At 31.1% G+C, this 24,841-nt stretch overlaps 2 protein-coding genes and 1 long non-coding RNA gene across 11 annotated transcripts in view; 1 reads left to right on the top strand and 2 right to left on the bottom strand.

The window, feature by feature from the left end:
• LOC116427504 (E3 ubiquitin-protein ligase Rnf220) overlaps nucleotides 1–13,405 on the bottom strand; it is a 272,759-nt gene extending 259,354 nt beyond the window's left edge. For 2 of the 5 annotated variants that reach the window (XM_076369658.1, XM_076369662.1), the window contains exons 1-2: nucleotides 12,664–13,281; nucleotides 7,552–7,665 (exon numbers count right to left, since the gene is read on the bottom strand). In XM_076369658.1, the coding sequence (XP_076225773.1) occupies nucleotides 7,552–7,665; nucleotides 12,664–12,717 (168 nt within the window). In that variant the 5' untranslated portion in view covers nucleotides 12,718–13,281. The other 3 variants (XM_076369661.1, XM_076369659.1, XM_076369660.1) reach the window with 3 other exon arrangements.
• Nucleotides 13,282–24,841, top strand: part of LOC143174763 (uncharacterized) — a 22,810-nt gene continuing 11,250 nt past the window's right edge. The window contains exons 1-2 of the long non-coding RNA XR_012999071.1: nucleotides 13,282–13,684; nucleotides 18,918–18,992. This is a non-coding gene — a long non-coding RNA (uncharacterized LOC143174763). The remainder of the gene's footprint in view (nucleotides 13,685–18,917; nucleotides 18,993–24,841) is intronic.
• Nucleotides 20,637–24,841, bottom strand: part of LOC116427505 (uncharacterized) — a 20,551-nt gene continuing 16,346 nt past the window's right edge. For all 5 annotated transcript variants that reach the window (XM_031977930.2, XM_031977931.2, XM_031977929.2 and 2 more), the window contains exons 4-5: nucleotides 22,081–22,206; nucleotides 20,637–21,658 (exon numbers count right to left, since the gene is read on the bottom strand). In XM_031977930.2, the coding sequence (XP_031833790.1) occupies nucleotides 21,567–21,658; nucleotides 22,081–22,206 (218 nt within the window). In that variant the 3' untranslated portion in view covers nucleotides 20,637–21,566. The remainder of the gene's footprint in view (nucleotides 21,659–22,080; nucleotides 22,207–24,841) is intronic.

Genomic DNA, 24,841 nt, shown 5'->3' with positions numbered 1-24,841 from the left:
TAATTCCTTTTATGCCGTTTCTTTTTTATCAGAGTGTTAAAAAACATACAAATAATCGTTCTATGTAACTCAACTGTTTACATTCAAACTGCGATGTTCACTCTTTTTGAAGTTCAAATTTATAGCAATTTTTCCTAAAAAAAAAATCATACGCTTCGTTTATTTCCCTTCGCAGGACAAAACAATATACATACTCAGAAATATTAAACCAAGAAATTTTAGCTACAATCAAAGCCAAACGTCATTTTGTAATAAATAAATAAATACATTTCTCAAAAATAGTTAAATTTGCAGAATACTAGAGTAATATTACACGAGTCGTGTTGTAACCCCGACGTGTAATTAATTGCGATTCTGCGTTGACCGTCCCTTATTAGCGATACGTTAGAATCTCAAAAGGCAAACAGAATCTGGTCACATCGCTAAACATTCATTTTTATAGCTCCGTGGGATATCAAGTGTTTATCTTCAACAAATACTTGTATAATATTCAAATACGTCGGAAGGTACATACATAAGAGCGCAATATTCCCGCTTATAATATTGCGAAATATAAATCCCTCTAAAAAGGATTCGTTGTACTTTCAACGGAAATAGAAATATTCCTACTTAAAACTGGTCGAAAATGGAGTTCCAATATTTGAACAATGCTTTCGCACTATCAGATCAATATTCCTGTTCGCGTAGCCGTTCCGTTCAGCGTCGAATTAAATTCGTGCAGCATTAGAATTCCGATGTGTGCGAAATGTGTTAGAATTCATAAAGCGCAGGAAACATTTTAGAAAAAAATTGCTCTCCGCATCGTAGTCTCAGATCAATTATCGTAAGCAACATTATTTCTCATTCTTTGTCTTCCTTCGTTAATTCTGCGTATCATTCTTGATCATTATATTATCTACCAGTGCTTAATTTCTTCTTTCCATGCTACATACTGGCTAATTTATTGTTTCCTATTGCATTAAAGATTTTGGATTTTTCAGATCACGCAGATAATGGAAACAAGAAAACTACGTGTAAGGGTAGGAAATCATTTGTTCTACTCATAACGATGGAATAAATGAAAATTTAATTAACTCTTTATACTCGAAAATTGTTTAGATACGTGTATTTAATTTTCTGATATTGATTGTATAAATAAATCGTTCTGTTAAACAGAAATAATACACAAATCAATGGACTGATAGGACTATTTTATTTCAATATTTCATGTTTAATTACATTATATACAATTGGAATACCCAATTTTATAATTTTGATATTTCAAACCAGAATGCGACGAAAGCGTGATTTTATTTGGACTGCTACATAGAATGACTCTTTGTCACTGACAAAACTTAACTATGCACATTTGAAATACTTATCATTGAAGAAATAAAAACGTTCACGTTAATAACAATTTCCTTGGGTCTTTTTAAAATTCACTGACATCCATGAAAAAATAAATACGCAATTAAAATAGGAAACAGTGAATGAATATAACAGGGGTAATAAAAAAATGAAAACATAATTGGATCGAAAAAGGTCTGAAGAATGCAGTATAGCCCTCCGTCGCGTCGGACGCAAATGTTCGAACCGATACAAGTCAAACGATGCTTTCCGTTTTCATATTCTAACATATTTATAGTTATAATTACAAGTAAGTAATCGAGTTTAGAATATGAAGAATTTTATCGGTTGAAATGACCGGTTTTTAAATTTGATTGAAAATTCTGCGTTTTCTTTAATTTATTTAACTCTATACCAATTCCTATATTATCTAATTAAACAATTCTTCAGTTTTCATGTTTCCTTTTATTTCTGTTTCCACTAAGAAAAATTTATCTTCTAATTTGTTTACCTTTGTTTTGTAACCAGTTACTTGACGGTAGAAATAAATATATACAAAATGTAGGTCTTGGTTAGTGTTAAATCCTTCATAAGAAATACAGTTAACTGTTACAATGACCATTGCATTAAAAAACTGTGTATGGATCTATATATATCAACGTAGTTAATATCTTGTACTTTGTTTGTCGTTCGGGAAACTATTTTATTATATTATATTCATATTTTCCATATCTTACAGTGTATTTAAACTGCATCTTGTGTGTTGAATAAAAGAGTAATTTATTAAAAACCGAGCACATTGTTACATTGTCAAAGGAATTTCATATTTACTACATTGTTCTTAAAGGTTAAATAGTAATAACAACAAAATGATTTATTTCGACTTCCGTGCAACGAATGGTAAAGACCTTTATTCGCTAAACAGCATCGAAAATCTTCATTAAGAATCCAAATTATCATTAAACCCGCGAATCACTTATTTCTTTTCCACAATCATTAAACACGGTTACAATCGCAAAACTATAAATCTGGTTTCATTTTGATTCCTGTACCATTGGAAGACCGTAACAGCGATTTTGTTTTGCTTTCGCTGGTGAAAATTGCAACGTTCGATGCAACGTTAAACAGGAAACAGGGAACGGAGGAAAAAATCGGCAACGGAAACGTGACGGGCGATAGGTTGCCGAAATTCCGAATAAACATTTCATCGAATCGATAATGATGTAGCCGACGAGTTGTACGGGAATTAGTATGGCACGATTAGTTTATTATTCTTTTATGCCAGGAAATGAGCTTCTCGTTTACCGGTGCTCTCTGTATTTCTGGTCTCCGTTCAATCAACGATTTATTAGGTATTCATTATTATTTTAATTACAACCGGCCGCACGTTAGTATGGCATTTTTCCAGCCGCAGCCGACGGGGAGGTCGCCCGGTCGGCTCGAACTGTGCGTTTCGCGTATTCACGATGTTTTTTTTTTTTTACTCCGATCCTCCCTTCAGCCGATCATTGTCGTGCGTTGAATAAAACGCGAGCAAATCTGGTTGTTTCCATCACGATTAATTTCCAACGAAATTATCTCATTTTTTAGCGGCGCCAAATGTTTGATGCACTGCCGCGTTTTATTGTCCCATTTCAATCAATTAGTACGCACGTACGTGTCTTGAAAGAGACCAGGCTTTTATTTTTATTCCGGGCACTCATTGTAATTGGTTTCCATAATACCATCATATGGGCACGATACGTGTGTTCCAACGAACTCGTTAATGAACACTTTAAAAATCTATACGCTCGTCACGTATTCAAATCGAATGCTTGTTTCGCTTGTAGGTGCGCGTTAAGTCCTGTGTGCGTGTAGTCGCGGAAGAAATATATGTCTTGACTTTTTTGGAATTTCCTGCGACTTACGTGTGGAATTCGTGATAAAACGATTTCAATTATCTAAGGTTGTGCAAGCATTTGAGAATTTTAAAATATAGATTTTCTTTTATATATACATTTCGTAGGTTGATATTTAAGGAATATTATTAAGCGAGTCTGTTATAGATATGTAGAAAATTTACATCATAAAAGTTTGAATAAAACAATCGTTTTATTTTTAACTTATCAACTTCGACTTTTGTACTTGCTTTTTTAAGCAAATTTAGTAACTGAGCCTCCTTTAATCTGAGTCTTCATTTTATATTTATAACAAAAAAAAATGTCCTTCCTAAGAACTTTCTATTCAAACTGTTGCTATTTCTTTTAATTTTCAAAATTTCGCAGGGAAGTCCAACCATCGCATTATAAAAACAATTTTTAAAGTAACTAATTTCATGAGTTCAATTGTTTGCCCCTTTAAAATTTCCTAATACTCTTAATAAATTTAAATCATCCTTTAATTTACCTTTCAAATATTTTTATACGTGTATATTCCCAAGTTGTTACATTCTTCGAGATCGTGCTAAGGGTAATAATAACGATAGGAGACCGTAATAATAATTACAATGGTCCGATTAACTTCGTGCAATCGCCATCCAATACTTACCATATCGAATGTCATCGAAATGATTTTTGTTGTCCGATTTTTCCTCCAAGAGTCGCTATTGTAACATGTATTTACACATATGCATACATATATATTTGTCTACAACACTACTTATCCGTTCATAAACATACGTTCACCCACATGCAACAAAATCCCTATTCAGAGCGGGCATTAATTACCAGCGGTTGTGCATAAAGCAACAAGCGGCCGAAGCGATTGCATCTGCTGTTGGCCCATTGGAATGGACATTTTTCGAAGCATAAAGATTGGGCGGCTCCCTTTTATTATTCACTACGATAGTGCGGTAAAACGAATTCGCAATAAACTGTGAGAAACATAAAGGCCGCGCTATGCAAGCGGCTTTCATTAAACGTAACACTGATTAAAACCGCTTTCGATATATTCTAGCACAGAATTTCCTCCTCGTGATTTTTTGGACATCATAGAACCATTCTTCGATGTTCCCTAGGGCAAAACAATCAACAGTTTTTCGATTTACAGGTTTACTATCACTAGGAACAGCTTCCGAATTACGTTCCTGATCTAATTACAATTAATAAACTGACACAGATTTATTTGATTTAGTTGGCCAATTAACTACTTGGATAAGAGAAAACACTAGAAGAAATTTGACCAAGTATCTTTGTAAAAATTAATTGTACCAAGATATTAACCCTTTGAATGCCAAGGAACGATATATCGCTCCTTCATGTACTTTCAACAAGTTTCTTTTTAATTTTATTAGTAATAAAGGAAGCCTAACATGTTCTTAGTTTTGTGCAGACATTTTATGAACTTTAGAGCAAAATTGACTGAAACATAAATTTTTCTTTACAATCATACATCTTTATTTTAAATTGCTTAGCATTTCTCGAATATGTATAAAAATTTCGCTTGGTACTCAAAGGGCTAATCTAAGAATTCGAATCATTGAGTTCGAATTTAACACGTTCGCGATCAGCGTCGCGTATTTGTAACGTTTAATATTTTGTATCTTGCATAAAGAAAATTAAACTAGTTTCACGTGTGTTTGTATTTAAAATCGTAACGCGTGGTGAAAGATGTAGGAAATTGACGTGATTATTTATTTAGAAAGTTCTGTCCGATAATGTCATCTGAAATTTCCAAAGAGAAATAATTTTACAGAAATGGAATCCACAGATTACATCACACTAGAAAAAAGTCATTAGTGACGATGGAAATGATTTTATTCAGTAAATATTCATAAATGTATTGGAAACATATTATTTCCTTTCAATTCGGAAACGGACAGAACTATTCGATAGACCTAATATAAAAACGATTTTTTGCTTTAACACTTTGACTGCCACGTCACTCAAATTCGGATGACACCGTTATTCAGATAAAGTTATTGGACTTGACTTTCTGGTTTCGGCTTTATTAACCCCTTGTCCTACAATATCGTGCCACACTCGTAGCGAAGATTTCAAATAGAATTTAACAAACATAAACATTATTCAATTTGTTTGAATGCAAATCACATACTATTCCTTTGTTATCAGTGATTATACCGTAGATCACACGTTGATATAGATTGATACTGGAATTTTCCTTATTTTCAATAAATTATTAATAACAAAGTAGTTACATTCATTACAGTTCAGAAAGAAATCATAGGGCAAGGGGTCATAAAAATTATTTCAACTGCATAGATGTTTTGATGAGCGTTTACTTGGGAGTCAAAGTGTTAATAAAATATTGTAATTATGAAAATTGCTGATGGAACAAACGTTGCTCGCGACCGTGTTAACAAAGACTCTGGACGATCTAGATCGCGGAAAGTAGCGACACTGTTAATCGAGGTCCTACTGTATTGTATCAGGTAAATTTCTCTTTCACTCGGAAAGTGTCAATTTCAAGGCACGCGAAAACCATTCTCTGCTAATGTAAATATCTTTTCACACGTTGCACCGTGTACGCGTATGTGGTTAGAATAATATTCGAAACAGGAATAGGATACTTTCTAATCCAGGTAATAATAGAGAACAGATTAAGGAGGTACATACACACTTGCTCGAATGGAGTCTGAGAAACTGATTCTATCCTTTTTCTGTACCTTGTTGTGGAGCATGAGAATATTAAAAGATTTTATGAAAAAATTTAGAAAACTTTTGAACATTAAAAAAGGAGTTATATAAATAGGAATTAGCAAATATCCTCTATATACGAATTAACAAGTGATTTATGATTTCGAAATGTTTTATTATTACAAGAAATGGTTAGCAACTTTTAAGTAACAATGGAGTATAATATTTCAATGCGTATACATTTATAATTTAACTTTATATATGGATGTAAGACAGTTTGTATTTAGCAGGTTTTATTTTAAAAACACTTTGATATCTTGACTTTTCACATAATTTTATACTATCGAATGGATTGACTATTGGCTGTTTCATCTTTTGAAAAAGTTTCTTTGAATCTGATGTTTTCTTCATTTCATCCATTAATAGAATCAGTATTAATGATATTTATATAATACCAATCGAAGAATACTGGTTACTCTATGCGATTAAACGTTTATTTTCCATATTTTGTGCCTATAATGTTACACAATTGAATTTGTATAAAAGTGTACCATTATAGGAGGACTAATATAAGAACGATTAACGCACGTTTACTAGAAAAAACAAATATTAGTAAAATATCGATAAACCGATATACGAAATTAAAAAATCTGTAAACTCTTTCGCATCGAAGAAAACTAATCCTAATAATTATTCATTTTTTACAAACATTCCAGCAAATACCACTGTAATCCCCTCAACACAGTGGAGATACACAAATCCCAAAAACATTTTATTTCATACTGATACTATATACTTGTATATAAAATTTATTGAAAAAATACATATTAGTTACTAACAAGTTTTATCGCAATCATAGCTCAAAACTGTTTCAACCTGCAACCCGAATAACATATTTTTTCGATCCCAATTCATTAATATGTATCGCTGAAAAAAATATAACTAGGCTGAAAGTCGTATTAAAATTGTTAACACGTTGACTGCCAAATCACGAAAATGTCCAGAAGTAAGACAAGCAATCAGGAGAATCTCCCATAACCGAAGTAAGTATTCAACGAAACGCAAATTAAACAATTTAGATTTATCACAACAATTGCACTCTAACCCTTCGCACTCAAGAAACAACTATCACAACCCGCCGTTGCTTGTTCCAATGCGGCTAAATCATAAAGTTTAATATTTCAACATTCAATTTCGCCATAACACATAGAACATTCAAACACGATAATCCGTAACCACTTTTTTTTTGTCAATTGTAAAGAATGTCATCGACATTTCACTAGAAAACGATGAATATAGCGAAAAAATGTTTCGAGTGCAAAGGCCAAGCTTTCGCAACTCACAAACCTCATCAAAATTTGGTTACACCGATGCATCATCGTAAAATCCAACCTCCGATTCGTAGATAATCTAGACAAAACCTAAACGATTATGTCATCCGTGGATGAGCGGCGGTCAACGTGTCAAGAAACGAAACGACGGGACACGTCTGTCCCGAGGAAAGGAGAGATCAAGCGGATCGTCGGCGTGCGGTGTTCTGTTATAAATATTATTTTCAGCGGGTTGCGTGCGCCATGCGAACAGAAGAAGCTAGAGGAGTGCAAGCAAACACAGGCTCAAGCATATAGGTTAAGGATAATAGGACACTAACTTGTGGATTGAAGGGTCTTTGCATTCTCAGAGCCTCCGGCAGCCCCCCGGACTGTGAAAACACGACCAGAGACGGCGGCGGTAGATGATTTGGCACGTACGCAGAATTATCCATCTAGAACAGATACCGACGTGTTCCATTTCCTCAATCTGCCGTGGATCCTTCGCGTGCACCGATTCGCGCGCGAGGACCGCGGATCGTCGCGGACGCGAGTCGCCGAAAAAATTGCGGGACGAACGTTGGTGTCAGGTTCCTCCGCGTCCCGCGTGGAACCGACGAAAAATTCATGAAAAGTGACTCGTTCGCTGGTAAAGATATCCGCCCGTGTAAGCTGAGGAACTGTTGTAACTTGGACGGAGATCAAACGTGAAAATACTGTTTATATCGAATCGAATATCTAGGCGGAGTTTTTGCAATGATTAGAAACATGAGACCCGCTGCGTTATATTATCGCTCGCTTTCAACGCTTTACGGCACGGATAGCTCATCATCGTATCGGATACACGTTGTTTTGGAATATCCCTTGGCCGTTTTTGAGGAATCATGATGACGTGTGCGAAGTGCTGTTTTGTTGAATGAAACTTTAACTCTACGTTGTTTCTTTCAGATATCGCGTATTCGCTTGAAATCATTTTATTAGTTGTTCGTTTTGTTGTACAAAATTCTTGAATATCATCAGTAATGGAAAGAGAAAGTTTATTGAATGTTGATTCTACAGTTGTATTTCGAAAGAATTTATTCATTGAAGAATTGTCCAAGTATTTTAGACTTTTAAACGTACTATGTTTTAATTCAAATAATTTCCACGTGGACATGCACAGCTATTACAACGATTAAATTCATTGCACAGGATTTTAAAAGATTATTAGACTTGGAACTTGCAGTTTTTACAAACGCTGCTTTGACAGTCTTTTTTCGGGGAAATTTACTAGAGAGCTATTCACATATTTGAAAAAAATACAAATGTATGGCTGTGAGGATAATGATGAGGATAAAAACTTCACAAAATTTTATACTCTAATTTTTCAAGTTTCTGAGTTATTATTTTTGATAGGTTTAGTGCTATCGCAGAGCAAGGTCGATTCTAAATGGTCTATCAATGAAAAATACGTATTCATTTTATTATTTTTATAAATCTAGCATAACATTAAGTTAATCATTGGAAGACAATCTACAAATCCACGTGGAGATTGTTATAATCAAATATACAATATTTTGGAGTAACTATATATGGTTAAAGTTTCATTTAAGAAAACGATTTTTCATGTGCACCGGAATAATATCTTGAATTTTTTGACTGCATTATTGTACTGTGCACATGTTTTCCAAATATACACACGTTATACACTTCTTCAGCTAATAATTATAAGACATCGTCATAACAAAATTAAAATTAACATTAACTAAATAATTTTGCATTTAGAAGATTCTAAAAATCGGATACTTTGAGTTTAGTATTATTTATGAATATTAAACAGATAATGGAATATATAATATTTATGTATAGGAAATGAATAAAAATAAATATTAAGCTAATAAATGCAATTGAAATATGATTAAAACTTTTTTTCTTAATTCCTACATATAACAACATTTTATAATTTTATAACAAGATATTTGATTCGATAAGCAACAGTATTCGTTGAATTTGTCACCGAAAATTATGTTCTGTGTCGTGTAAAAAACATGTTATTCATTGCGTTGTTCCAACGAATTACGGTAGAAAATAGTCTTCTGTAATATTTGATATACTATTTGAAACGCCTATACGTATTCTTGATTTTCCCACAAATATTTGTCAGTAAAAACGATGTTACTATTGTAGCCCATTTTCCTAAACAAGAATTCTGAAATACACCGACGCATAGTGTACGCTTTTTACCTATCATTTTTAAGTATTAAATTAAGAGAAATAATTTTTGAGAAATTCTATATAATAAAACTTGATGTGTAAGTTCAATTTTTTAAAAATGATTCTAATATATTGGGAAGATACAAACTTATTTTCTAGAAAATTAAGCAATGAATTTTTCGTTTGGGATATTATACTTGAAGCAAAGACAGTATAATTGCCAATTTGATTAAGAATCTTGAAAATTTATAAAAGACGAATAGTGAACAGTGGCGCTAAAGAAATTATAAAAATTACTATCTGATAAATGATACTCCAGATTTTTTAATAATTTAAATACGTTAAAAATTGTGTTACACTTTTTGTAACGATTATATGAAAAGGATCGTATATATATTTAATGTAACTGATAATTTTACTCTTTCAACAAGCATACTAAAACAACAAAGAAACTGTACAACTCTATTGTTGGAAACTTATATTTGGCCATCTTTAGATAAGTGGATTCGCATTTTCAAGGGTTTACAACAACTTTTCCATCAAGATTCGACAAAACAATTATACTTTACGAACTTCTTACGACACTACGTATGTATTATACTTATAAAGTTTCTTTCTCCAAGTCAAACGAAAAGTTTACAATCATTGAATAAACAAACTTATCACTTCACAGTGATAATTTTGATCAATTAAGAAAATCATAGAAAATTTTTAAATTTTACATAGAAATCGATCATTTCTAAGTACAAGGCCGACATTTTCAAATCGAACATAAATAAATACTTTAATAATAGTCTTAGTAACAAAATTACGAGGAACAAAAGCTAAATAAAAAAAGGTACCGACTCAAATTATGGTTACATACCATTGAATAATTAACCGCTTGTCCAACAATTTGTACTGACATAATTTTCTATGTAACTCCGATATGAATTAAACAACAAAAATAAATTTCCCGCAATAAATACTAGTCCCTTAACCCATCATACGTGATAACTTCTCCGATTTACGAAGAGTTTTGGTTTTTTTGACAAAGTAAATCTGCATTGATAAAATCGCACACTATGCGACGGTCGCGGTAGCTGTCCACCCCACTACAATCACTGTAGATTGGTGATATTTGGGTACTTGGACTCGGGTGGACAGCTGCTGTGACTATCCGTACAGCTCAGGACTTTTCGTTCGAAAAACAAGCCATGGAATACCTAAACTTCGATACCTAACATTTGAGAATAAGGATGTGAAGCATATTGACACAAAACGATCTCTTGTTTTCATTCGATAGCTGATGGTTCAAAGCATGAATGCTTTCTTTTTAAACAACTTAATGCTACTATGTCTGGTAAAAAATGTTGAATTAGTTGTACTGAACCAATTACAGTAGAAACTATTGATTAATGAAGAAACGATTACTTTCAGTAAAAGAAAAGGAAGTGGAATCGAAGAACTAATGTTAATCATACGTTATTTCAAATCTAATGATTTATTTTTCTCTGTAGAGTACAAAATGAATAATAAATAACATACTTGGCAAAAACGTTTAAATATAGAGGTATATTCTTTTATCATTTTTATTCTTTAGCAATGGAATCAATCTTCTGAAACATTTTCAACCAGATAGTAAGACACAAGATGTACAAACTGAAGTCATTGTGTACTTACTACTTAATCGGCACATTTAATCGACAGATATATTAAATCAATACGTAACGCCATTTTAAACCTCACGACTCAAAAGTTCCAAGTCATAGAATAGAAATTTGAGAATTATATTTTCTCGTTAGGAAAACTGTAAAACAGAAGATATACGAAAGGAGCATAAAAGGAGCGCTATATAAATATATTAATTTGGAACATTTAAGGGCAATTCAAGTGTGATACAGTCAACGACTCGATCGACAAATGACTTCAATTTCTGTTCCTTCTTGTGTTTCAACGGGAGCTATCGAATTTGATCCACGAGCAACTGCATCGATCGCGGTTGTGTCAACTTCTCTTTCTCTTCTGTCGGCTGAGAGCGGCGCGAAGAAGTACGCCGTCCGTTCGTCATACGAAAAACTCATACGAGAAATCGAAAAATCCGTGTCATCGCGGCTGTTCAGACCAGTTCGTACAACTTAAAAATTGTTGCGCCGTTGCATTACCGTGTGCGCCCGATGCAACCCGATCATCTCGCGCGTTCTGTTACACAGTAATGTCCCGCGGCAATTATTTCGACAAGCGCCAGCCGAAATGTGAGAAAGTACTTGAATCATACAAACTCTGATTTATATCCAATTATGAAATTAGTGTTCTCCATTGAATATATTTCTATTTTGCTATTGAATACCGAATTTCCTTTCGCGCTTATTGTGCTTTGTTCTATTGAGGTTTCAGTTCCTTGTAGGACATTATTGGAATTCGAATATTAATTGTTTGGAATTCAATGTACTAGAATTTGGATGAATTTTAATAGGATTTTTGGTTAATTTGGAAACTAGTAGAATTCTTAACGGAGAAAACAATACAATTCTTCTGAATTAATGTATAAAAGTCTGTATTTTCATAAAAATTCGCACTTTAAGAGTAACGCATGAAATTATTAATGGGTTAGGTACCAATTAACAATGGAACTACCTTGCAGCTAAATAAACTAATTCGTATTTTCTCATATAAATTGCAACAGTGGTTTTGTCGCAATTTCGGTTCACTTGTATGCCGGTATACGTATAAGCGAGTCGTGTGTTTTGATAACTTACGCTAGTTTTAATGGTAATAACCATTTAATCAGTATCTCATGTAAAACCATGTGTTCGAAAACGATGGAACAAATGTCTGTCAGCTACTTTGAACCGTTTATTTCGATGCAATACATTTTTCAATGCAATGAATTTTACAACACGCCAATTCGTTTACGAACCCACAAACAACCGTAGATATCAATTGAACTTGGAATACCGTCGAGCAAATAAATATTAGATTTCTGGTTTCAAATATGGCAAAATAATTTTATTGAAATAGAAAATATTTCGGAGCACTGTCGGGGATCATCAACAAATACGTGACAGCGCTGAACATTCGCAACGTAACGCAACGGAACGACGCAACAGGCTAACACGTAATTTCGATCGCTCTTCAACGCCAATGAACAACAGAAACAAAGTATTTTCGCGGTGAATGTGTAGTAGGTGTGCCTAAGTGTGTATATGTATATGACAGTGAGTATAAACAAAACGTATAACATAATAATGCACATGTATACTAATCACCATCACGCGTACATTTTGCTGATCACCGAAGAAGTCACTGCACGAAATACGACCGTCCGAAAACATTCACTCTATTTCCACGAATCTCATGGTCTTTATCCGTCTCTTAGGGAACGTGTCCTTATCACCAGCTGTTTGCACTAATAACCGCATAAATCGATTCCGGTGGTACGTCACGAGCAATCCATTCGAAAAGAGCGCGTTAGGCGACGAATAAACCTAACCTCAACGCGTGGCCTGTCACGCGGTCCGACAGCCACGGTAAACCCTCGGTAAACGGCGTAAACTCACGATGACAGTCGCCGAAATGTTTCGCTGGACGTCGGTTGATCGTTGCGGACGCGTGTCAAAAACCGTGTAGTCCGATGATTAAGGAAACAACGTGGCGCGGCGGATTCAAATTCAAACGAGACGGGAATCCCGCCACGGGCGAGGGATCGCTCTGACCTAACCTCTTGGCGTCTGATAATACCCGACAAGTACCTCAACTGGTGGCTCGGTTCACTCGGGTACGACTCTCTGGTAATGCACTAAACGTGGTGAGCCAGGTACAAGAGAGGGGTCAGTGCGAAAGGAATGCGGCAAGCCTGTGCGAGCAACCTCGTGGACATGCGAGTGCAGACTGATTGGAGTGTGAGGATACTTACCCACGAGTCGTGAGAACGGTGGCGGTGGTGGAGGCGAGGTAGAGGCGTGGAGAAACAAACCGGCGGCGGTGCTGGCGTGCGCGCGTGTTTTCCGCCGCCATTACTGGCGCCACTGTAGCGGCACTCCGTTACCGCGCTTGCGCGGCATGCGCACACACCCGATGCGCAACCATTATTGCGGCGCACCGTGGTTTAATCGTGCGTCAACAACGTAACCAGCAGCATCTCGAAACTTTATGCCCGCGCGATCTGTAAATCGTGCTGCTCGACGAGGACGTGTTCCATCACCATCGGTTTTCCAAGTTTTTGTGTAACAGTGGATTAGATCGACATGCGTTGCGCTCGGCACTCCTCGAATTCATTTTCACCATAGAATTATTGACTAGGTGGATAATCGTTTATCTATCATGTATTGCAGAATCGTCGGAGTGAAATATCTATTCGTTACTATGAATTATGTAGATGATCGGGGAAGAGAGCACGTTTGCAATAGCATTTCGCTGTGCTCGGAGTATGTTAACAATTTGATCGACAGAAAGTATTTCTGATTAAAATAAGTTGCTTCGGGGGAAACGTTCTGATTCGTTTGAATAGACTAGGTGATGGAATATTTTGATACATATGTTTTATTGAAATATACATTTTTATGAAACTACGATGACAGTTGTCAATTTCGAAATGAGGAGAATGAAATTTTATAGTTTCTTGTTGGAAAAAAGACACACATTTCATATTTAGAAGAATAATAAACTTGGACAAGTATTGATGATGGTATAATAAATTTGTACCATTTTGTTGCTAACCTTATTAAAAATCACAAATATACGAAAAAGTATATATAATAAATAATATCATTCGATGTAAGGAATATCTTTTTATAAACTGATCTTTTAGTAAACTACTAATATAATAAGTTTTTTGTAATTACAATCGAAAAAATTATCCAGATTAAATATTGAATACCTTACAAACTGTGAAACATATTTTCGGGGAAAATATCGAAAAAAATAGGTAAAATGATTAAATTTGGACTATATAAATTTGTTACTTTTACCCTTTTAATATAACTTATATTTCTAACACCGCGTTGAATAATTGTAAATTCTAATACAAATTTTATTGTGGCCATAATTTTTAAAATTACAGTTTTTAAATAACAATCTTTTGTTCATTTAATACATTTGGGTTAAATATATTTCATTACCTATAAACAATTTATTAAATTTGAATAAATATTTTTATTTCATTTAATATATAGTTAAATTTTATACTATATGAGTCTTAAAAGAGATATAAATATATTTAGATTAGCAAGCAGGTTGTACTTCATAGTCATAATAATAATTTTAAAAAATATATTTAAAAAATTTGGTAAAAATTGTAATATTAAAATTATTGAAAAAGTATTTGACTTGCGGATTATAATATCGATACACCGAAACTCGTTCTTGTTATGTACATTTACATTCGTTTTCAGGTATTATTTATATCATATATTCATTTTCGGACGTTCGATCATAAAATTTTATTATTCGTTCCTAAAAAAAATTTGCAAATCTTTCTTAAACATTCTTTAGTATATTTTCAGATTTCAATTGTGACTGCAAATTTTCCATCAATATTTATGACTTATTTTTCGTAACACCCTATAATAAATAAAATAATTAAGTAACATACAAAATATATAGAGGAATAAAAATTAGAAATTCTGAACAATGCCAACATACTAAATATGCTTGTTGTTCAATCGTTATAAAAGTGTATAATATATGAAATACAGAAACATAGAATTTGTCATTAACATTTTTATATAATACTGTGCTTGGAGAAAATATTACCAATGTGTATGCCTATATAAAATAATGGGGAACAATTACTTACGATACGCTGAGATACTACCGAAAAATGTCATCCAAATCTAAGTTCTCAGATTTCAACCAAATTTGGCGTAAAGTGAGAAGCTTGAGTAGTCCTTTTGTAAATATCTATAATTATATTTATAGAATTCAAGACCAGCTTTCCAAATAAGTACAATCGCTTTTATAATAGCTCAATGTCTCTGAAATAAAATGTAAAACAGGGAAGTTTGTGCAATGAACAATTAATTAAAAAAGGAAAAGTTTGCTACAGAAGCCGCTTTCAAGAAAATCATTGAGTATCATTAATCAAAACATATGTTCAGTATCACGTTTCGTAGTTCTAGAATGACGAATTCTTAGAACGAAATTACATGTATAAAAAAAGCTTCACTTATACCACAGCAACGTTCCTGTAATTTTCTAAAATTTTATTACTTTAACATAATTACTTGTAGCGTTGCAAGCGACATGCCTATTTAATATTCTGTATGCTTCCATTCATTTTCAAAATCTGTAACAAAATTACTTTCTTCAATGAATAATTTAAGGGCTGTTCCTATCCTACAATTTAAATTTACTTTTGTACGATATAAACTTCCAATGCATCCGTTGGATATCTCTGATGATTTATTTAAAATTTCTTCAGTATGTACGAGTATTAAGACGGAAAATTTGTCTATAATTACAAGTGTATCATACGTCTAATTGAAGTTTTCAGATTTTATGCAAAATTATATAAAGCTCGTAGAAATAAATGAAAATTTCTGAGAAAATTTAATAATGTGCGCTGATAAACTATTATTAAAGTTTACGAAAGAAGATTAAATTTATTAATTCTTTTCACTCAGTATGAAGTGTGTAAATCAGTACAATTTTTGTCAGTACTATAGGATACATAAACAAAATATCAGTTTTCGATTTCTAATATAAAATATATTTAGAAATTACAAGGTTTAAATACCAACAAAAAGCAATCGTGTTCTTATGCAAAAATTGTTCTTGTTATGAATGGAATTGTGACAACTATTTATTCAAATCATTTCATATTACCTTGCTTTTTTAACAATAATCGATCGAGGTTAAAGCCTTGAACACTAACATATTAACACATAGATGAACGTTTTATTTTTCAATTTAAAAGTATTATTACTCAGCAGTAGAAAAGTTGTGAAATATGCAATCGACATTAATAAAAAATCGACAGTTAAATAATCGTTGTACATGTTTTAATATTCAATTATTAAGTATTCCATAACAGAAAAGTTTCGAAAAAAATTTTAATGCGATTTACTAGTTTCACAACATTTTAAATCAATTCCCTTTCAAATTCGCTATTCAGTATACTTCGCATATACTGACACTAAAAATATTGAAACCAAAATTTTTAATAGAGTATAAAGTTATGTGTTCAAAACATCTTCTGTCGTATATATGATGCATCTGTTTATTACTAAAGGAAGGGAAAGTTAGAAAATTAAAAATTGATAGGATAACTTTACTCCTTAAATAAAGACAGATGTTTAATACTCTTGTTTTTCCTTGCTTAAAAATATTGCATATTAAGTGGAAGTTTCTTGAATCCAGCTGGGAAATAGAAGTTGCAATCTTGTCTTTCAACAACTTACGAATTCAGCTGTTTTTCTACAATTTCTAAAATAAATATTTTTATAGTTTCTTTATTATTTTTTGATATCTACACAAAATGCTCTTAACGTTTTTAAATATACATAATGTCTTACGCAAACATATTTGAAGAGTGTGGTATATAAAATTAAAATTTACTGTATATCTATTTCTTTTACTCAAAGATATCTGCTGAAAAATTTTATCTTGAGACACATACGTAAAGAATAGCGTAATTTCAATTTTCAGCTATAAATCTTTTATCAGATTAAATATTTAATCAAATTTTATTTAATTCACGTTATCCGAGAGGTTAACTCATCGTTTATATTCAGTTATAACAAAATTTTCATTTTTTCTCCAACAAGATAAGTAATTTTATAAAATCATTAGATGTCCTTAATTCCAATATCATAATCTCTTTAAATTTCTTATGCGTTGCAATTCTATTCAAAAAGCGTCAGATGATGTGATTAGTTTAAATGTAATAATTTTCAAATATATAGTCTCATAACGTAGAGGCCATGGCAAAATCTGGAACTTTGCCCCAGTCACTTTTCAGAGTTCATTATCAGATTATAGATTCCTCCGTATTAATTTTCGTTTCATTTCTGTTGTAGTCAAATTTCTTTTGCTTGCTCGATTTCTTAAAATTTCATTTTTTAATCTAGTGTCTTGTTATTGGTTTAATACTATATATAATACAACTTGTAGCCACATATTTCACGTATTATTAGCGACAGTAGGAAATATTTATATTTCGTGCGTATCAATGTGTTTAACGCAATTTCGCAAGAGACAACAGATATGCTGTTAGTATTTAAAATATTAGTGTTTATAAAATATGAAAACATGAAATCTTATTATTATTCAACAATGTATAAGTACATCAGGAATTGACAGTTATAATTTTAATTCTACTAATTGATTTAATAGAATTAACAATTTATTTATTTACACATTTTTCAAGTGTTTCTCAAATTCATTACAACTATGTAGTCTAGTATATGGTATTTAGATAAAGTTGAATATAGAAACGGAAAACAACTTTTTATTGCCATTTTGACATTTCAGACAAAATCTATTAACATTTATAAATATTTATTTAAACAGAATTTATCATTAATGATATTACGAAGCTTTTTCATATTTTCGCATAATTTTCAAACAGTTCATGAAGAACCTATCTTCTTATTCACAGATGTTTGAAATTAAAAATGATATACAATAGAAGCTATAGAATATGTGGGATAGACCAATCACTCAACGTGCATACATGTTCTCGTGTTGTTGCTGACAGAAACTCGTGAAAACACTCTACCATTGCTATAGTGTAATAGTATCGTACTCAATATTACAAATCACTATGAATTAATAAAGATGTCTACCTCGCGAATATTTATGTATACGTGAATACATTATTAAATACAATCGTGTTTAAATAAATATTTTATATCAGTATATTAAAAACATTGATGGATTTCAAAATTTCCAAATTGCACATAATGGAAGCAAATACATTACATACATGTGTGCACATGATTGCATAGAACACTGTTTTAAAAGTTATACCTATATAGAAAAAGCGAATTTTTAATTTATTAATACACGTTCTACGTGTACCCTTATCATACGCTCAAAATTTATTATTATACATGTAATTTTGTAATCGAATATTGTTTATATTTAAACGATAGTTTGTATAATCTGCTTTATCTGTTTTAATGGACACATTTTATTTTCAACATATTGAATCCTTTAAATTAAACAACGAAAAAAGTTTATTACTTTTCGTTATTATTTCAAATGCAACATATAATATTTACATAGTTACTATTACATTTAATAATTTGTTCACGAAAAATGTTAAGTTTCGTAAGGTAAAACTTTCACTAAATTTATTTGTTAAAAGAATTGTTATGAAAGTTTTCTTTACTGCATGTATTCTGTACTTTATGAATAAATTTTTCTTTTCTTTTTATGTATTGTAATAAATGAGAAGTAATATTTGTAACGTCGAGTATGTATTCCGGTTTTTGATTGCATTTAGAGCTTGCACTCGTCATTATTATAAAAGCATTTTATTTTGGACAATTTATAATTTTATTTTTATTCGATATATATTTTTTAATTTCAGAACTCTCATCACGTAGAGGCCGCTAAAACCAGGCTTCCATGTTGATATTGCAGATTCCGCAGTACTCGACAACTTGTAAGTTGATTTATTTTATATGTCGCCTTTATTTATAAAAATTTGTGATGTAATTAAAATAGACAAGTTTCCGTAATACAGAGGCAAAATTTTTAACTCGCCTGTAAAAAAATATTGCATGATATATTCTTTTTCTATATTTGATATTATTTTATATTACAGCACATTTGTGACGTATGTTATGTATAAATATAAATATTTGTCTAATTAAATCTAAATAAGTTAAATAAACTTTCTGAATTTGTCGTTTATATCACGCAGAGGGCATTGAAATCACTCGATCTTCGTAAAGGTCGATATTACAGATTTCATAGGATAAGGCGTTCGTCACTTTTGATATTTAAGGTGTGCAATTATAAATATTACGCTTATTATTAATGGCACTAACGTGATGCAAGATTGACTAGACATTCAATGTAAATTTTTGTTACGCGGTTCAAAGGTTACGTGATTCTTTACCATACTCCTATCATTTACAACTTTACCAACAAAGTGTAAATGACACTGATTTTTTTAACGAATATCTATCGTAGACTTAAGATATGTATGCATCTTAATGGTGTCGGAATAATAGATCCTTGGCAATACAAATCTGCGATGTCCTATGATTCTACAAAATGTCCAATTAATTTTATAATTTTTTTATAACACCAGACGAAATGTATAATTTAATAATTCTGTTTAAAGGGTTTAATAATTTTTAATGAAATATTTTCTTCAATTGTTAATTTCGACTTAACAAATCTGTTATATTGTACATATGTAGCTATTAAATAATGAAAACAGTAAATAAAAAGATTCTATTCAATTCTATCTGATTTCTATATGAAAAACAAATTATAATTTTATATATAAAATGTTTATTTTCTTAAATACATTGAAAGATTTTTTAAACAGGAGTATTTCCTCTGTAATACTCCGATTATTCTCAAATTCCTTCAGATTTTTATTTCAAACTTCTAATATTTAAAAATTGCAAATATATTGAATATCGATTGTACCATTGTGCTTAATTATACCTCAATAACGTGCTCAATTATCTGTTTCTTCATTAAGATGTTTATTGTATTTCAATGCCACTTAATTTTGCCACTTAAACTGGCACATACTGTATGATATGCACATATTCGAATATCAGATACGGAGATGATCATAATAAAAAGCTGAATTAATTAATGAAACGGTCTCAACTTCGTTTTGCAGTCTAAGTTGAGTAATTGCAAATTGTATAGCCTATCCTTGTGTTATACATTACAATATACAACGTAACAAAACAATTTTACAAATGTTTACAATTCTCCTAAATATTGAATATGTAACACATATTACGAAATTGTATACATTTTATATGTATGATATAAAAGGACACTCGTTTATTGAGACATTAACTGACTACAATTAATAATATCATTTAAATACATATAAATTCCTTTTTCATAGTACTGTGTGCAACAGGCCTGTTCATTCCTCAAAATTAAGTACTTTTACGCTTAATTTCTGCACTAAATGTAGCATGGTAAAATAATTGATTTATAATCTCATGTAACATGTATGGTTGCGTCAGACGTGAATACGGCTACAATAGAAGGTTGAATCACATGAATTCTCATGGAATTACGCAGTTCTGAATAAATTACAGAAATATATTCTTTTACACTTTTTGTATTTTCTTTTTACATTATATGTCACAAAAAATACTTGAAACATTTTCTAAATACATATATGTATATTTAATAGATTGATAAGACTCATATTGTTTCTGTACATAGTATATACTAATGTTTCTTTTACATTGCTTGAAGCAAATAAAAATCCTCACAAATATGTAAACAATTTTTGGTCTTCGTAGTCATATCGCATTGATACTTGGAAAACATAATAATATTACAATAACCTAGTTTCAATCATGCTGTCGCCTAAAAGTTTGGGGTCACTACGTTGTTGTTTACTGTATTGTGAACTTTTAGTAACTTTTACGAATACTTATGGCAATTCATTTTAACGACAGTACTCTCACGGCTGGAAATGTATTTTGTAAAAGATATTTAACAAAATAAAAAGCAAAAAGATTAAAAATAAAATAAATAGAATTAGAGACTTTTATAAGAAAAATAATGATACTCGATACGAATTGTTTACTTACTCAAAGATTTACATACTTAATTGTACTATATTCATTGTCTTATTAAGAACTGAATGTTTGTTAAGAATTTCTAAAAGTTTACAAATCTTTAATATGCATGTAAATAGTGAATGTGGAATAATCTAAAACTCCAAAATTTTTTGCAACAGCATATATTGATAAAGAAAGGTACCTCATTAATCTTAAAGAGAACTTTTAAGTAAACAGTTATACACGGTGTATCTCGTTTTATCGAACTAAACACATTGTTTCGCGACTCATCCTTTTTCTGTAAAAAAGTACAAATATGATATTTCAATTGAATTCATTATGTTTCTTAAATTGTTATCGATCATTTACAAATTCCATTTTGTTGTATCCTCGGTACTTCCATGAAAAAATAATTTATTACAATTATTCGTATTATACAATATATTTGGTATTTGTATCGGCTATAAGAGTAAGCGGAGCACCACTAATATCGCCAGGAACTTTGTAAGACACGTGTCTGCATAGGACTGTGCATTATTCGCCAAATATTTCCCTGGAAATAAATATCTAATTAATAACAAATTAAATCATTCTTATCGTGATGTGTTCGTTTATAGTGGTACTTTTGCATTAGATGATTATTCCAGTTTATGTATTAAGAAAGTGTTACGTAAAGTGAAGTGTTAAAAAATAGTGATTATAAATGAATCCATTCGCGCAGAATTTTATAATTATGATTTTCCCATTATTCTTAGTTTTTCAAATGTAATTCAGAAAGTTTATATTGTAGAGAAATTAAATTTTCGAATAAGATGACTCTGTATTCTTGAATCTATATCGAAATTTATACTTTCATTTGTATATTTAGGTAATTGAAAAGCCGCCAATTAAGAACAGAAGTATATACCAATACCCGAGTATTTTCGCTTATTATCCCATGCGATTGCATTGTATAATTAAAAAAATAATACTTACAGTAAGAAGCTAAGTAAGAATGACAACAGCATTCCCGTAACCTCGCGTATTCAGCACAGTCCCCGGCGTGCACTTTACATTCTTCTGGTCCCACGCGACAAGTGTGCTTGACGAAAGGGAATACCTCTAAAACAATAGACTGATAAATATACGAAACACGATCTTCTTCACTTTGCATGAGAAAAAGTTGCAATCAATGAAAATCAAAGAGACATTAGAAGTATACACGGTGATCAAATTGTTCTTTAAGTACATATATATCAAAATTCCATGCAACCAGTTAAGATTCCAACTGTTTCAGTGCAACATAACAAAAATTAATTGACTGAAATTCTAATGATATCATTATTAAACTAATTGAAGTTATAATGTCTTTGCAATTAAAAGGTTATTGTCATTCTGTTCATTCGTAATTACTCAGTACTTGTAATAACCGTTGCTGTGAAAATGTTAGAATCGCGTGTTTATTTGTATTCAATATAGTGTACGTAAAGAATAACATGCAATGTCATATACTAAAATTTACTGAAATGTATTTGATTTGATGAAATAATAAAATATCTTATGAATAGTAATTTAAAATAAATAAATCAATAATAATAATGATAACTGAAAATTTCCAATTATTTTTAAATTATAATTCTCATATGATAGTTATTGATTTATATATTTTTAAACTATCAATATTGGTGTTATGTATCGTCATCGATCGATGAAGCTATCGAATACGAAATGAAATATCATTGTATCATCTTGGGTCGACAACCAATTCACGTAACGTATTGTTGAAGGTTTCCGGTTCCGTCTCGATTCCGGACGACATAACAGCTTGGCAACAGAATTGAATTTACTTGCGAATTTTTCAATTTTACGTTCATCATTAATACTACAACTACAGAGCATTTAATATGATTGGTATTTAATTCTTATAAAAATTGTAACAATCGATTTTTTTTTTCGATTTCTTTAGACATTCATTGTAGTAGTATCCAAGTAAAACTATTCATTTCTGAAATCGTTTGTAGATATTACTTCCCTTTCGATTGATACGATCATCAACAGAAATTAAAAATCAAAACAATTGTTATGAATATCATATATTTTATTCATATTTACTTATAATTAATTTTACATTAATTTTATACATTCTTTTTTAAGTGTGTAAAGTAAATATTCCTGTTTAATTAACAGGAATATTTACAGGAGTATTTGTTCCATGTTATTAGTTGAATTAGAAAAAAGTATCTACCTAATAGAAAATTCTGTGCATGTTTAAACAAAGTTTTGTAATATATTTATAAAAGAACTATAACAGTAAAAGGGTAAAGAAATAGATCGATATTTTATCTGTAATCAGTATAAAGCATTCTTTCCCACTTTTCGTTTCTAAGTTGGTTGAATTTAATATCTTTATTACTTGAAATATTTGACAATATATAATAATACATAATAACTTTAACACATATCATAATAAGGTATATTTTCTTGTACATATAAAAAGTACTGTTGAAAGGGGGGTATTCCCTACCATATAAAATGAAAACTACTTAAAATAAATAATTGATTTCTTAGGTTTTGCAGAAAATCTGTCTATAAAAATGATTGAAAATTTGTATCCCCATCTTCTGGCTATTGAATAGTTACTCAAAACTTTAAAAGATAGAAGATAATTTATGTAACTGGGACAGCTCATATCTCCCTATTTCAATTACAGATAATAGAAATGGTTACAAAGAAGAATGGTTTAATTACCTTCCCTATAGTCACAGTAAACTTTTTATGTTTTCTCTTAAAAGAATAAAATATAACTATGCTTCTAAATTGTATTAGTACGAATACATGAAAATTGGGAAGATAACATATGCTTTGAATTCTGAATAAAAAAGAAAGAAGACCAAAGCATATAATTACACATTTTTATTCGAACTATATAGTACATTCTATTATACGTACTCGCTATTTTCGTGGACTAAAATAAAAACGAAGTATTTTCAAACAATCTCTTGTAAGCAATTTCAACTTGTCTTGTTATTTCTAGAAAAACTTAAATTGATTTAGAACATTTTTACTGTTACTGTTAATTACTATCCAGAGTAAGAATCAACTGTGATGACTTGAATGCCTTCATTTAACACCGTGTACCACTCGTAAGCTCTTATACAGAATAAACATTGATCATTAAAACATCTCTGCAATACATTTTGCGTTTCGATGGAAGAAATTCGATGCTGAGAATTCAGTGCAAATTCTTTGTTCAAAGAAATTGGGCACACTAAAAATCATTAATACTTCTTACATATATTACATTACATAAATCTAAATATATTTGTCGAAAACGAGTGTCCCGAAATCCTCTTATCGCTTCCTCAGAAATGAGGTACACCTTTTCAATGCACTAATGTTGATCGCCCGCGCACATAATGAACTATTATAGCGAAATTAGCTGAATTAAAATTTGCATTTATATCGCATCCATCACACTCTCTACACATCTCCTCCGTAAATTATCTCTTCCGCCATTTAGAACTGTTTCTGAAGATTAAGATGTTCCGTGTGCAAAAAGTGATAACCGTCGTAAATCATTCAAAGAATCAGTTTAATCAGAACACGCTAACTTTTATAGAAAGTATGATATTACATATTATCTATGATATATTTTTAGTATAATAGTAATATATGATATATATATAATATAATATAAAATATATTACATGGTCATTATCTCGCTGAGAAAAACGTTTATTACAAAAATGCAAGTTTC

The sequence above is a fragment of the Nomia melanderi genome, chromosome 8 (genome assembly GCF_051020985.1).
Source record: "Nomia melanderi isolate GNS246 chromosome 8, iyNomMela1, whole genome shotgun sequence".
In the NCBI taxonomy this organism is placed as follows: domain Eukaryota; kingdom Metazoa; phylum Arthropoda; class Insecta; order Hymenoptera; family Halictidae; genus Nomia; species Nomia melanderi.
The sequence above is the reverse complement of the archived record's forward strand: the minus strand, read 5'-3'. Positions and strand labels throughout refer to the sequence as shown.